This window comes from Xiphias gladius, chromosome 16 (genome assembly GCF_016859285.1).
Source record: "Xiphias gladius isolate SHS-SW01 ecotype Sanya breed wild chromosome 16, ASM1685928v1, whole genome shotgun sequence".
Classification (NCBI taxonomy): Eukaryota; Metazoa; Chordata; class Actinopteri; order Istiophoriformes; family Xiphiidae; genus Xiphias; species Xiphias gladius.
The window spans coordinates 26,204,500-26,220,720 of record NC_053415.1 but is presented as its reverse complement, the minus strand read 5'-3'; the positions used below and the strand labels follow the sequence as shown (position 1 = coordinate 26,220,720).

The window sequence follows — 16,221 nt, the reverse complement described above, 5'->3', positions numbered from 1 at the left end:
CTTTAAAAAATAATTAATAACAAATCAAGACCACAGCCTAAAGGTGACAGAGGAACCAAAGAGAAACAAACTTTATTTTTGAGCCAACACCAAAAATACTATAGGGGAGCTTCACCATATTTAAACCAACAGCAAACTGAAAGTTTGTTTGTGCCGACAGAGTATCAGTGCACATTTCAGTAAACCCAATTCTGCAACACAACATCCCAGTACATGGCCAAACAAGGTCTGTATTTCAATTTTTTGTGTAAGTGCGTGTGTGAGGCCAACAAGCTGTTTAACATTACACCTTACAGTATCTCTGCCAAGCCACAATTTATTTGGAAAAACTCTCCTGGTGCTGGGCTCCACAAAAACTCCAACAATGAACCGTCACATCGTGCGCTAAATCCTGTTTATCCAATCAGTTTGTTTTGTATTTAGTCCTGGCTAAAAGAAGCACCGCATATAAATATCATTTATCGTACTCACTCGGAATAAGTTCCAAATGGACATGTTTTTCTTGTAACAGCCACTGGACTGTTAAAGTCCACAAAGAGGCTGGAAAGTCTCTTTTCCCTCACCTCTAACTAGTCAATCACGCATCAAACGCAATGCCCAGGGTCGAGCAGTGTTTCTCGTCTCTGACAAAAGAATTTACAAATGTTCAAAAAGCTCTCAGGCAGTAGATAAAGATAATAAAATTATAGAAACAGCAGGTAAACAAATAACAGTTGCTGGTGATTAGGGGCTGCTGGTAAGACCGACAACACAATTAACACCTCTTTATTAACAAACTCCCCCCTTCGGTTTTGCTGTAGCTTTTACAAAAGTTATACAATCGTACTATCTATACCCATAAAGTCTGTCGTTATGTACACAGCTTGTTTCTAGGACTCCGACCGATGACGAATGCAACCGATTCTTGCCATTAATGATTAAAGGTACCCTGTGGTTTACGCCGGTCGTTTCACGCTGTTCCACTGATCTACATGTGGTGGTGATGCACCGGCAAATGCAGTGAAGGAGACCGTTAGCAAGCGAACATGAAGACAAAGCAGGATTCCAAATGTTGGGGGGGAAAAAAAACAAAAAACAAAACTGTTTTACAACAGTTTCGTGAAGGAGGACAAGCATTCAACATGTTTGTTAGACCTCAAGAATGGTGTTTTGGTGAGATCATTTTGTCTATTAAATTGAAGTGATTTTAAACAACAGTGATATCTTATATTTGTGAATATCATTTGTGCAGTCTCAGAGTATTTCATTTTGTTTGTTTCGATCAGAAAAGTTTATCACAATAAGGTTTGCTCAGACAAATGACATTGGACAGTTTATAAAAGTAACACTCACTGGTACAAAAAGCAGTAATCAGTGCGAAATAAGCCATTTGTGCGGACAGTTATGTATGGAGGTGTTGTCTCCCAGTGTGTGTGTGTCTTACTAGTCCCTGTATGAGGCCCATCTCCTCTGCTTTGGCCAGTGGGGTGACAGTATGGTAGAGGAACATAGTGAGCAGCTCTGGGCCCAACCACTGCTGACCTCTGCTGTTGCTGCTGCTTGTACTGGCAGCCACCACGGGGGGCTCCGCCAGGGCCAGCACCCTGAACGACGGGTGGATGGGGAAGATCGACCTGAAAATACACACACGCGCCCCACGACGGTTAAACACCAGCAGCGGAAGAACATCTGTTCAGCCACGTTCAAGTAGATGTGAAGTGCAGTCGCACATGGCGTTTGGCCCGGATGTGTGTGTATGTGTGTACATGTGTCCCACCCAATCTATGTCAGGGGCAGGAGCATGACTTCTGACAGCTGGCTGTGTAATTCTTTGATTCAAGAGGACAGCAAAGTCTATTTCAATCACCCCAAAGAGACACCCACACTGCAACAGGATATATTTACTCTAATGTGGGTGGAAGCAGGCACTAACCATCATCATCGTCACTGGATGAGTGTGTGGGAAGACATTTCATACATGAAGATATCAGAGGCTGTTATTATTGGGCTTAACCGTACACTGTATTCCACTATCCATCCAAATGTCTTACAAATATATGTGGGATTTGTTTGTCTCTCGTGTTTGCACATTCACTATCTCCCTGCCTTGCTCTCTCTATTCAGTCCCATAATGCAGTTAGCTGCATAAATTTAATTCAAACATCGATAATGTTAAAGAAAATTGCCAACCAAATCCAAATCGGATTGGTAAACAGTAACAATTTCACTGCCGCTATGAAGTCAGACTCTCCAGCATGTGGTTTCTATTTGTTGCTATGTGAAACATCATTAACTATTAGCAAAACATGGACAGGAGCTTCAGTTAATGTTCACATCAAACATCATACGGGGGGAAAAATGTGATCTCAGTGACTTTGACCGTGGCAGGATTGTTGGTGCCAGAGGGGCTGGTTTGAGTGTTTCTGAAACTAGTGATCTCCTGGGATTTCCACACACAACAGTCTCTAGGGTATATTCAGAACAGTGAGAAAAGCTAAAAACACCCACTGAGCAGAAGTTCTGCAGATGGAAACGCCTTGCGGATGAGAGAGGTCAGAGGAGAATGCCCAGACTGGTTGGAGCTGACAGAAAGGCTACGATAACTCCGATAACCACTCTTTACAACTGTGGTGAACAGAGAAGCAGCTCAAATATCCACAATACGTCAAACCTTGAGCTGGACGGGCTACAACAGCAGAAGACCACGTCAGGTTCCAGTCCTGTCAGCCAGAGAAACCTGAGGCTTCAGTGGCCACAGACTGTCCCAAAACTGGACAGTTGAAGACTGGAAAACTTAGCCTGGTCTGATGAATCTGGATTTCTGCTGAGGCAGCAGATGGTAGGGTTAGAATTTGGTGTCGACAGAATAAATCCATGGACCCGACCTGCCTTGTGTCCTCAGTCCAGGCTGGTGGTGGTGGTGTAATGATGTGGGGTTGTTTTCTTGACACACTTTTGGCTCCTTAATACCAATCGACCATCGTTTGAATGCCACAGACCATCTGAGTATTGTTGCTGAGCATGTGCTTCCCTTTATGGCCACAGTTTACCATCTTCTAATGGCTACTTCCAGCAGGATAATGCTCCAGGTCAAAAAGCCAAAAGCAAAAGTCGTCTGAAGCTGGTTTCATGAACATGACAATGAGTTCAGTGAACTTCAGTGGCCTCCTCAGTCACCAGATCTGAATCCAGTAGCACACTTTTGTGATGCAATCGTGTCAACATGGACCAGAATCTCAGAGGAAAGTTTCCAAGATCTTGTGGAATCCAGGCCACGAAGAACTGAGTCTGTTTTGAGAGCAAAGGGAGGAACTAACCAGTATTAGTGTGGTGTTGGTAATAAAGTGGTGGACACACACACACGCGCGCACACACACACACGCGCACACTTTGTCTGAGCCACAGGAGAGGAGGAAGAGGAAGTGGGTTTATTTCAGCCCAGACGCCCCACCACAAACATCCTTCCTGCCAGCTTAGGTGGGTTTTTAAGATGTGCACACACACAAATGTGCATGTACACAGACACACTTAATGAGTTAAATACGGGGAACACTTAAGGTCAAGACCGACAACGGCCATTCTCTTACAATATATTAATGCCAAGCAGTAAAATGCTGTCTCAAATAAACCCCTGTAGAGTTTTTTGGTGTCTAATTTACCTTCAAACTCACAAATCTATTATTAAAGCTAACCTGCCCAAATCACACTTTCCTCCCCACCACTGCAAACTCAAGCAGTCTTTTAACTTTGGGGTATTTTCAGTCTGATACCCTGGTAAGGCCCCCTCCCTGACAGGAGGCTCAAAATAAGTTGGATGAAAAGACCACTGATCCAGAAGAGAGACATAAGATTCAACACAAACATAGATTACCCATCCCTCTACTCTTCATTGATGACTTTTTTCTCTTTTTCTTTTCCTTTTCATCTTCACCCATGTGTCTCCACACCTGTAGATATCCCCAAGGTGTGAGAGATGACGAGAGTGAGCAGCAGTCTATGCACTGACGACTCAAAAGACGCCAGCATCAGAATTCCCTCTCTTGCCATCTCTCGGTATACCTTGAATACTATTTACGTCTTTAGTCTCTGAGTCCTGCTCTATTTGTCTCTCACCCTCTCTCTGTGTCTTTCTTCCTGTTATGGGGCTACCGCTGAATGCGGTTATTGCTGTCTCTGAAAAGCCAGGGATCACGTCTGTCGTGTTTGACGCAAGCACAGATTCAGAAATGCTCCCGAAAACCTCCTGACCTTTCCCACACATGACCCACGATCCTCTGTGTACTGACCCGTGTGTGTCTGTTTGTGCGTGTGTGTGTCTACCTCTCTTGCAGTTGCTCATCACTGAACTGCAGTTGTTCCTTTAGCGTCTGGTACCTGTCCCACCTCAGCAGCCTCGTCCCATCGTACAGATCCAGCTCCCTGTCATGGAGTAACCTGGGACGGAAAAACCCAGCGGAATGAGCTGAGAAGTGTGTGTGCCTGTATTTACAACACCGGCTTACTTCACCTCTGACAAGCACTAAGAGGAAATCTTAACAGATTAAACTGAGCAGCAGGGAAGAACTGGACAAAGATAACACGGAATACAGAAGATAGTACAAGCAAAAATTTCAACATAACATTCTAAAAATAACACAGCAAGTAAATGATCTAATAATATAATATAATGAATAAACATAATAAATAATTTTAAGCAAAGTGAAGTACCTAGACAGCACAGCAAGGGTTCCCAGGTTGACCCTGTGTACACCGTCGAGAAGCAACAGCTTGCCCTCAATGGCGGCAGTGACCAGTGGCGATGGCCTCCATGCTGTGTCTCCGTTAGGGAGGGTGTACCTCTGCTGCAGAAGGTCCCTGGCTGTCATGTCCTGAAAGTGAAAGAGGAGCAGAGGAGGAAAGCGACCGGAGGTGGGGGTGGGGGCAAAGGAGCACAAGAGAAGCAGGGGAGGGAAGAAATGGAAGGAAGGGGGGAAAGAAATGGCCATCAAGTGACAGAGTTAAGTCAGGTGAAGCGATCGAGAGCAGAGTTGGTTCGGTGTGCTAGTGTGTTTACTGTCGCGCAGTGGAACTGGATGAAGTGAGCCGAGTTGTCCCCACATGATCTGGCCCCGGTGCTAGACTTGATATTTTGGCTTTACAGGATAACAGCTAATGGCACATTTCGTCTGTGGAGCAAGACTGTCATATTCGCTATCACACTACCGCGTCACGGTAGTGTCACGGCAGAGACGGAGGTTGTTTAGGATGTGATCAGATCTGAGCAGAAAAACAGCAGTCAGTCAGCAGGCACTCTAAATGCCCCGTGCCTACGCCAACACAGTCCCACTGTCAACGTAAGTAGGCTCCACATCCTGGATTTTCTCCAGAGCTTAATGAATGATTTCTTCCATGCCGGATTACCACGACACATAAACCTTTTGATTACTGTGCCTCCTAGCAACATGAGAAATATTGTGGTCAACACGTCAGTTAAGGTTCTCAGACTATTATTGCAACACCGGGTGCTCAGCACTGTATTTGTTCAGCGATCATTATGGCTTCCCTTCTTCCACTCTAACAAACTGTATGAAACCTAGCAGGTCACCAGCGAGGTAATTTCTCCTAATTCTTAAATTAATTAATTAATGAATCGGTTAATTGCGCTCCCCTGGTTGTTTAAATAGACCAGAAAGGGAGGATTTGCCTGTTGTTATGTCTGCTGACACGCACACGAGTTCTGATGAGGTCTCCTGAATTGTTCTGGAGGTTATAAGGCTCTTGATGAGAAGCCATTCTCTCTACCATGGCCTCCTTTTGCCAATGATGCAACATTTACTACTTTTTACTTCCTTGAGGTGTTTGCCACAGTGGTGGAAAGTAACTAAGTATATTTAATAAGGTACTGTACTTTGCACATTCACCCCACTTCATTTATAGCAGGGTTCAGGTTACTTGATATTTTTCAGATTAAGTCTTTACATGTAAAACATTAAAATCAATTTAAAAAATGATGCATTGTTTTTGATAAAACTACGCCGTAGTGTAGAAATTCGCTCCTGAGACCAGCTACATACTTGCTTAAGAAAAATTTTGAATGGAGTGCTTTTACTTGTAATGGAACATCTCTAAATTGTGGTATTGCTACTTTCACATGAGTAAGAGATAAACCGCTTTTTCGACCACTGGTTTACCACGAGGTAAATGCTGTGCAAAGTGTGTGCATGTTCCTTTGTGCCTCATGGAAGTTGCTAATTCATATAATCATCTGTAATGAGTGGAGCATAACTCGGCGCTCATTCAACTTTTCCCTTTCAAGCCTTTTTTTTTTTCTGCAAAGCTGCTTCCCATAATATACAAAGCAAAATTGAATCTGGCTTGTAGGATTTGTAAATGTAATTAGCTGTGGCTGTGACTGAAAGTACACCTGTATTGAACATCTATGTACGTCTCTGTACGGGGGCAGAAATGCAGGACTAATTTTTGAAAAATATCTGCATAATTCTGTATGTGTACTATGTTACACATATGTTAACACGCTATGCTTCCCCTCTAGCCCCCTGTGTTCAGTCTGCAAGGGAAACTGCTGCCCTGAAATGAATAAATTTTTTAGAGATTGTTATAGTTCAATATCTATGTTCCACTCTAGCCTTACATGACACTTTGTTATCCAAAAATGGGATTTTCAGAGCGGACTGGATGAATTGCCGGGCAAAGGATTCCACAATTCCCGCAGCACAAGTCACCCCTGACCTCAGCTGGCTAAAAATAGCTGAAGCCTGATGCATTAATACATAAAGCTTTAGCACCCGCTTCCTGCGCCATCATCACCCGGCTGACTACATTCCACAGAATCACTCACACACATAGGGACAGATTTTACAAATGTTTATATTCATAGAAATGTATTTTGTATCGGCCCTTATCTGCTCTTTATCTTCCAGTCAGTGTCAGTTTCTGCCCTGACGGGCGGCCTGGGGCCCAGGTAATGGAAGCCAGACATGGGGCTTTCAGCCAAACTTACGCCATCCCACCACTGTACCCTCCCCGGCCTTACATGTGTGAGATGTAGGGCTGCAAACAACAACTATTTTTGCTATCAATTAACCTTTTGATTATTTTCTTGATTAACCGGCTGACTGTTTAGTCTAGAAAATGTCAAAAATATGTGAAAAAAGCCCCTCAAAATTTCCCAGAACCCAAGGTGACGTCTTCAAAATTCTTGTTTTGGTTTTGACCAACCAAGAAAAACCCAACCCAGTCTTATACTGTCACATAATACAAAGAAGAGACAAAGCAAAGCAGCAAATCCTTGAAATCGAAAAGCTGGAACCAGCACGTTTGGCATTTTTGCTTGAATAATGACCGAAGCGATTAATCGATTTTAACAGCCCATTAATTTTCTTTTAATCATCTGATTGATTACTCGATTAATCATTGCAACTCTAGTGAGATGTACACTCATCCAAACTCAGGAGATCTTAAGCCGTAACCTTCATTACCCTGTAATCAGTCTTTTTTGACAGACTGGGAGCAATTAACCAACTGATCAGCTGTAAGTGAGTGGGGTGAACAGTTGTGTGTAGAAAACCTTTGCTTTTGCTACATATGCTTGCAGTTAAAAAGGGACCCAAGAGTGGAGAAAATCCTGGTGAAAAGTCAGAAAGTCTCATTTCGTAAAAATACCCCTCCTCCCTCGCTATCGTTTGAAACCAACTTTGTGACATTATAGGTCACAAACTGCGTGAGCCTCTGCCAATAATATACCTTCCCTGACACCATAAACCCATATCTGACAAAACGTTTTTTAGTTTACACAGCTACAACATTTGCTTGCTTGATGGATGCATATAGATGAAAGACACATTATGAAAGCATGAACTGCAAATGTAGATATTGGAAGTATTGTAATGCAGGTCATAAGATGGACAGATGGTCAAATACTTGAGTATCTCATTCATTATTTGGGGGCTTTGACAGAAAAAGGTACGCACTGTCTGGTATTTACACACTCTTACATCACACAGTATTTTCACAGACAATGAAGGCAGACGGATCCAGAACTTAAAAAACAAACAACGTGAATCTTTAAAAGTTTTTATTTACCTGGTAGAGCATGACTGGCTCTATGCTGTAACCCAGCATCTCGGCGAACTCTCTGGCAAGCACTGACTTGCCACATCCCTACGAAATAAAAAAATTAGTGTCATTAAAACCACAGATCACATTCACCATGCGTACTGTGTGTGTGTCCAGTGTACTGCACATCATGGGTTAGCTACCTTGGCTCCTATCAGACATAGGTCCTTAACCATGTGTGACTGCATCATCTCAGACAACAGCTGGGAGTGGCTTGGTGTACTGATGAAGTCGGAGCTACTGTTGGGTGGACGCGGTTCCTTGGTCCCCGCTGGAACCTGCAGTTTGATGGAGGGAAGGAAACAACTAAGAAGCAGTGACCAGCAGCTTCATCATTCCATAAGAGTTGTGGAAAAATATTCCTTTAAATAAACCATGATTCACGGACTTATCAGCATCACTGACACATGACTGGGAGAAAAATACACTATGTTCCAACAACATAATGTTATCAAACAATCTATGAGACAAGCAGAACTGCAAGTCACCGATAGAGCGTGTCTGTCAGTCTGTCTGTGTGTGGACTGCCAGGGGACAACAAACATCTCTGTGAAATGTTTGACTCACTGACTCGGTTTTGTCATAAACGGGCTTTTTAGTTCATAATTTGAGGAATATGGCGGCCCAGAGAGCTCAACGCTCTGGCTGTGTTGTGTCTTAGGTCGTGTGGTCTCCCTTTTCTCACACACGTGTTGCGAAATTGGTGAAGATGTTGTCTTTTTTATGAGCTAGCCCCACTTTTGAAGGTGTTGTCCACGCGCACGCGAGCGACACAATAAACATTCCTGCCAATGGCTTCACACTAATCCACTGTACCACAGGTTGTGGTAATGCTGAAAGAAACGAAGCAATGCAGCAGGAAATGCAGGGATGCTGGAGACTGCGGGATGCAACCCGGATGTAAATGATGCAGGGTTTAAAATACTAAGAAGAAAGCTCCGTGGGGCACCTTCAACAGTGGCTTGCAGCCGGGGCAGTACTTTATGTCCTTAAGGCCATCCACTCCACGCTCAGAATAAAGGGCCTCATCGCCCCCCACACAGGCTTCGTAGTTCAGTCTACAAGGTCTGCACACCAGATTGGGGCTTCAATTTTATATTGTATACAGCCAGTCTACCGGTACCTGGAAGGTGATGTCCTGGTCCGCGACGCGTAATGTGACATCTGCGCGGCCCTCAGTCTCCTTTGTCATGGACACGCTCGCAACGGCACTAGGTGCCGGCTGCCGACGACCATCCAAAAGCTCAAATCTCTATGAAACAGTGCCACAGAATGGATGTAGGCCAGAATGAATGCATTCGAATAATGTATCTTATGTTCAGACTGCAGGAACAAGCATGCACATTATACAGTATGACACCACATGCTGGCCACAGTTAAGAACATTTTGACGGGTGGTTCACATCTTGACTTACACTGAGTACGCCCTCAACAGCGGTGCGCCCATCCTTGCCCAAAATACTGTTGTAGGGGTAAAGTCTCTGGACTAACTGCTGGGAGGACAGCATGGGCAAGGCGTTCTGCAAAACCACACAAAAGACAAGCATTGGACAACAGCATCCACGGACCAGCAGCGGCCTTTTTTCTTTCTAATGGCCCTGGAGAGGGACAGTAAGGAGGATTTATGGTGCCTGGATTCTCACCAGCACGTGGAGGGCGGGAAGCAGGTTGTCCACAGGGAAGTCAGGAAGGCCCAGGTTGGATGATTCCTGGGAGCACAGCGTGGTGGCTAGTGACAGCAGCTGGGACACCCTGACACACAGGAGGCAACAGAATAGTGCACATGAAGAACTACATAGTCTTCAAAGACAACAAAAGCATACTCACTAGTCAAACAAGCCATTTAAAAGGGTCTTAGCTTGACTTAGTGTTTACTTTTATGTTACCTCTCTGCAGCAACGTTTGGTCCCGCTGTGTATAACAGCTCCAACTGGTCCTGAACAGAAAATAATAGCAAGATGACATTTCTGACAAACTACACAATTAAGAGTCAGTTCTCCAAAATGACAAACACTGAAAAATACGTTCAACACATATTCAGCAGTAATGTGCCTTTCCAATATTATGTCCAGTTTCCTCTGCATAACCCAAAGATCTTGTAGTGAAATTTTTTAGGGACTATTTTTTGATAGAAAGTAGTTCCAATGAAGTTTGTTCACAGTGTGTTGTATGGCTTATTCAGGGTAATGAAAACAGGATCCCTGGGGGGAACCAGTTACATTGTCTCCTCCTTTGCCATGTCCTTGTCTCCCATTATTAAGACATTTTGGTGGTGGGAAATTTTTGGTGTTAGATAATCTGTAAATTCCTGGACTGACCTTGAATGGTAGGTAATAGATGTCTCTGGCCTGGAAGCGAGAGCGGAGAGGAGGATCCAATGGGTTGCCCTTGTACTTGGGAACAGGAAGACCAAGAGCGATGACCCGAAAGTCCTCACTCACACGGACAATCTTCCAGCCGTCCAGCTCCTCTTTGGTGTGCTCCTACAATGCACCAAGGTACAAAACACTCCAGCGGTATAACTTGGCGAATTCCTTTCATTTTACACAGTTTATATTATATGCAGTTTTATGGTACATGGCTGTAGGTATGCCGCTGCGTGTAACGCATACAGACTCTGAATGTCACAAAGTATTTATGGCAAGAGCATTTTTTCCATCAAAACACAACAATAGCACTGTAGGAGTAGTGTGAAAATTCAATGCTTAAGCGCGAAGATTCGGATAGACACGGCTCAATTATTTTCTTAAATTTAAACTATGGCACATTGGATAAGAGATACAGAGGGGTGAAGCCTGTCACCCTTAGCTGTTGTCTTCTTTGAAAAAGTTTATCGCTATGTTTAATTTCAAATTGATTGAGAACGCCTTAAAGACAAGTGTGTTTGACACTGACCTGCAGCAGCTTGTCGTAACGCTCAGCTGACATAAGGAAGCGTCCGTCCTCCAGCTGCATCTCTCTGTTCTCCAGCAGATTGTTAAGGACAGGCAGAACATTTCTCTCTGCCTTCTCTAGCCCCTCCAGGACCAGGACTCGACCTTGCGTTGCTGCCCTTACAGCACACTGGGGACAAACATATTAGAAGTTCAGAGCAATCGCTGATCTTACAGATGCGGTGGTAGACGTCGGTATCAGGAAAGGCCCAATTTTAAGGATTAACCCCGACCACTGCAATCAGTTCGACCTCAGGTCAAATCTGCTACGGCCTCTGACCCTGTGTAAACACAGCTAAAAGCAGTTATACACAGAGCAATCTAACTGTTCATCAGTTCTTACTGCCCATGCTCCAATTACAATGTGAGCTTGCCATAAAGCCTTTCCTGAGGATGTCCTCAGCTCATTGTGTTCAGAACATCTTCCAAACTATCCCAAAACCAAGCTTCAAATCAGTCTCAACTGTTTTAGGAAGGCCTATTTTCTACAACAAAATGTGGGATCCAACTTAGTACTCCTTGGTTTAGTTTATACAGTGTGTGTGTGTGTGTGTGTGTGTGTGTGTGTGTACATGTAAGTATATGTGTGTGTAGATGCACATTTTTTAAGAAATCAAAAAGCAGATCTGACGTCAAGAGGCAGGAAACTTTAGCTGTCTGGGTGGACCGCAGAGCGAGTGGCCATGTAATTAGGTTAACATGTAAATACGTGGCAGGTTGAGTGGGAAGCAGAGCCCTAAAACTATAGTGAGGACCAGATGCTCTATATTTAACTCTTGATCCATTTTCGGCACCAACGCTGTAATCACATAATTGTTAGAAATGTAAGTGACGCAGGATGGCAAGAGGGACGGGGAAGCACAGACAGGCCTTGTGTTCTGCCTGACTCTAACTGTGCAGAAAAAAAAAAGAGAACATCCCATCAGATGCTGAGAAACGTTTAACAAACACTTAGCAATGGATTTTATGTATAGAAAAAGTACATTTGCCATATAATTTTCTGCTCTCTCTCTTTGTGCTGTATGCCTGCAACCAATTAACCTCCTTCATGAATAAACAGATTTGATCTTGACATTTGTGCATGCACAAATCCAAAACTTTTGTGGGGCTGCGGGATATTTTATTTACAAACTGTTTGTAGGTAAGACCCAAATGTACAAGTGATCAGGAGGACCACTTGTAAGCTGAAACACACAAATCCTTATTCCTGTATGCTTTAAGGGAAGTTCTGAGCCTTGAAATAGCAAATGAAACACAACTGAGATTAAAAAAAAAAAAAATACAAAGCATAAAATATTCAGATACAGTTTGAGCTTTCGCATACCTGTCCCTCATGCCTGCAGGGTTTCGCAGGGTTCGCCACATTAAATGTAAGACTTTTTAAGACCTTTTTAATACCACATAGAATGAAATGTTTTACCTGTTTCACAATTAAACTGGTTGAATAATGACAGAAAAAAACATTAGGGACAATAAGGCCTACAATTATTTGGTCTGCACGAATTTGTACACAAATTTGTATACTGTATACAATTCCCAGAAATATAATTAATCAATTAATATCACCTGGACCCAGACAAGTGTCTTGGATAAGTGGCAGAAAACTGATGAGTAGATCAATTTAAAAAAAAAAAAAAAAAAAGGTTTTTGCTAAAACTGACACTTAGCCATTCACAGTCTATAAGTGCCCTGCTACCTATCTCCATATCTACTGTGTCTAGCAGTTATAATAAATAACAATAATAACAAATAATAACTCCTTAAAAAACAATCAGAAAGCCTCCTACAGCACAATCCACTGTTGCACCCGTCTCAGTTGTAGTTTATAGACGTATAACCACAGGCAGCCACACTTACGAGGCCACCATTGCTGCAGTCATACATCTCTGATGCTAATAAATGATCTGGTGTTTGGTTTCTATTTTTGACAACAAACTGTTCATGCTTTTACCTCAACACATTTGCAGTTTAGTGTTTATTCAGTATTAATTGGCTAGCACTTGCAGTAATAAGTATTATTAAAGAATTCGGCTGATGACATTTATTGTTATTAATGTTATTTTTTCCACATTTTTGCTTGGCTTTGCCTTGTTTTGATACTCAGTTGCCACAGGTTACATGGCACTCGGGGCTTTTGCCCTTAATTGGGATTTTTTGGGTGTTTACTTGCTACGTGTGACCAACATATTGCTAACCAAGTGGATCCAATTAATTTATTTTAAAAAAAGAACTTGCTGCAGAGGCTAACTATGAGTTTACATTCAGCTCCAGTGGAGGTGGCATGTTTTTTATTACTGTAAAAGAGACTTATGTGCAGTGTGGGTTTGAGGTAAGCTGCCTTACATAAGAGCCTGCTAACTAAAGAGAGGTGACTGGAGATGTCAAAAATACAACATGCATGCAATTACATCCATGTGACTGAATCCTTCATACTAACTGGGGAGGGGGGGGCTTAGACTGAGGGAGGAAAGAAAAAAAAGAAAGAGCGAGAACTAATGAGACTGAGGGTGAAGTGGAGGGATGGGAGGGGAGGAAAAGAGTAAGCACAGGGACTGACACGTTAAGTCTGAATATAGGGCTCCAAATCAGCACAGCGCCCTGAGGAGTACTTGGATGTTCTAGTTAACACGCAGACACACACCTCCTACGATACAAAAATATTCTTAAAGAGAAAAGCTTGCTTATTCGCACCCAAACGTCTTCAATCCCTCACACAAAATGAGTGTCAGATACTGTAATGTGTACATATACTCACTAATCGCACCCATGGGCAAATCTTAACACAGAAAATAAAAATCAACTCCAAGTTTTATGCAACACACCAACTCATAAACCAGCACACACACCCTGCCCACATTTTATTAGATGGCACAAAATTCCATGAGATCTGAGGAAGACCAGAAATAAGCAGTCTCTTCACACCTATTAGTACCATCAGTAATGCTGTATCTATTCGTGAGCTGTTTCCCCGGAAACAACAGACACCTGTTTTCATTTTGATTAGAAGATGGGAGGCAGAGGAGCCTCAGGGACTTAGAGGGGTTGGCGAGCTTTCCTTGTTGCAGGAAACAGACTGTGTATCCGAGTAGATACATTACTGTGTCATCAGTAGATACAGGAGGGAGAACAGAGAGGAACCGGTGTAATCAATCAAGACATTGGACAAGGACATACCCATGAAGTGTTCATCTTTCTTTTCTAGCATTTGGAAGCGAGGACATGTGATTATCCACGTACGTCCACTCTTGGGCCCTAGTTCCTTAACGTGCTAACACAGATGGTGATGCAACTTCATGCCACTATCTCACTGGGTGTAAGGGGAGTCGTGCAGCAGTGGCACGCCTGCCGAGCAGCTGTGAAAAGGGCTGGGTTTTTGGTAAAGGAACAAAAATCAAGTGTTGTGCATTGGCCAATCAAATGGAGATGAAACAAGTATCACATACAAAGCTGCTGCTAATGACATTAAGAACTGGTTAGTTGTAGCACCCTGGTACCCTGGAGGTTAGGGAGACTGACCATGAACCACAATATCCCTGGTTCAGGTCTGACCAATGACCTTTATTGCATGTCATTCCCATCTCCCTCTCGCCTCACTTCCTGTCATCTCTCTCCAATAAAGGCAAGTCTAATTTATGCAGAGTGAATTATTGAGCAAGTATTGAAAACAGTCAACACAGCTTGGGATGTTTGTTTAGTGCCACACCTACTCAGACTTTCCCCCATTAATTTCACCTTTCGCAGCTGTCTGACACCTGGAAATCGTCTGCTCTGCATGTAGGAAAGCTGAACTATTGTTATTATGCCAATTCTAGTTACTGCTTTTTAAACTGCATTCTGGGAAATCTGAATATATTTAGTTTTTAACATTTCAGGCTCAAAACATGCTAATAACGGGAATGTACAATGGAACTGGGACACAGCAAATGACTCAGGCAACAATCACATGTGCAGATAGAACAAACTTGGGGGCAAATTAAAATGTGTTTCTCTCATTTTGAAGTGTAATTTTTCTCAAACACTGTGCCACCAGCCGTGGAAGTTGTAATCAAGGTTCACATTTGTAGGCAGTGCGTCTCATTATGCAGTGCCTGGAAAATGACACCACATCCCCCAAGAAAGACTGCAGGCAGAACACACATGCTGTACCTGTCCTTGTGCTTCAGATTAGGAAGTCAATTAGTTGATTACACAGTCTCAGAATAGTCACATTTGTGAATTAGACTGTGCTGTACTGGTTAGACAGAATTAAAAGGGGGCTCCTGGCTTTAAAGATATTGAAAAAAGTTTGAACTGTGTGTCCATTTCCTTTTGTTTAGAATTAAAAATAAATAATAGAAAACACTGTTTTGATCAACAATGAAGGATGGAATTTTTTTTTGTAATTTACTCACAACACAACTAACTGTGCAAAAACAAAAGGTGTGCAAAATGGTCGTGACGGTGTTTTAGCTTACAGACCTACATATAATGATAGTACAGGCGTTTATACATGAAGTACCAGGGGTATTTGTATTTCTCTGAAGAGCAGAGCCCCAACCAGCTGCATCCCATCCTGAAATCAAGACTTCTACTAAGACAGCTCTGCCACATCCACCTTGCCAGATCACCGTTCCCGCTCAATGAGCCTAGAATGGCTTGAATCTTTCTAAGACATTCTAATTATTGAATTAAGAGACTCAAACCAAACCAATTAGCCCTGCGTTTTTCTCTTCCAGAAGACCAGGTTTATGAGTAAAGTCTAAAGGATAAATGTGCTGAGAATAAAACAAGAAAAACTTCACCCTGTTTCCATGGAGTTGATGTTAAACTGTTATGCAACTGATTTATTTTTTCCACAGATGAAGCCATGTGCTAATTAGGTGTGGATAATGACACGACCGAGTAAATGCTAATTATCACATCTTATCATCATTTGTCACTGCTGGCTCCTTGAAGCCCAGTGACAGGGTTTCAATGGTCCTCTGTGGATTTTGGGGTGTTTTTTTTTAATAATCCTTTTTCTGTACTCCTGAGAAATGAATGGAGATGAATGGAGAACAGAAAGTTCTCCTTAGAGAAACCAGCCTGGATAATGAGGAACTGCTGGTCTCCATGGTTACATGGCTTACAAAGTCAGCAGAGTGTGGGTGTGTGCTTTTTTGCATAAAGCTTGATCGATTTAAAAGGTGCATGGAGGAGAGCAGAATGGTATGGG

The 16,221-nt window shown here is 42.9% G+C and overlaps 1 protein-coding gene across 3 annotated transcripts in view; it reads right to left on the bottom strand.

The window, feature by feature from the left end:
• The window catches only part of vwa8 (von Willebrand factor A domain containing 8), a 76,316-nt gene that overhangs the window by 52,403 nt on the left and 7,692 nt on the right, over positions 1–16,221 (bottom strand). For all 3 annotated transcript variants that reach the window (XM_040149333.1, XM_040149334.1, XM_040149332.1), the window contains 11 exons: positions 10,990–11,157; positions 10,413–10,577; positions 9,981–10,030; positions 9,738–9,846; positions 9,510–9,614; positions 9,218–9,346; positions 8,238–8,372; positions 8,062–8,139; positions 4,687–4,847; positions 4,300–4,413; positions 1,424–1,613 (listed from right to left, as the gene is read on the bottom strand). In XM_040149333.1, coding sequence (XP_040005267.1) covers positions 1,424–1,613; positions 4,300–4,413; positions 4,687–4,847; positions 8,062–8,139; positions 8,238–8,372; positions 9,218–9,346; positions 9,510–9,614; positions 9,738–9,846; positions 9,981–10,030; positions 10,413–10,577; positions 10,990–11,157 — 1,404 coding nt within the window. The remainder of the gene's footprint in view (positions 1–1,423; positions 1,614–4,299; positions 4,414–4,686; positions 4,848–8,061; positions 8,140–8,237; positions 8,373–9,217; positions 9,347–9,509; positions 9,615–9,737; positions 9,847–9,980; positions 10,031–10,412; positions 10,578–10,989; positions 11,158–16,221) is intronic.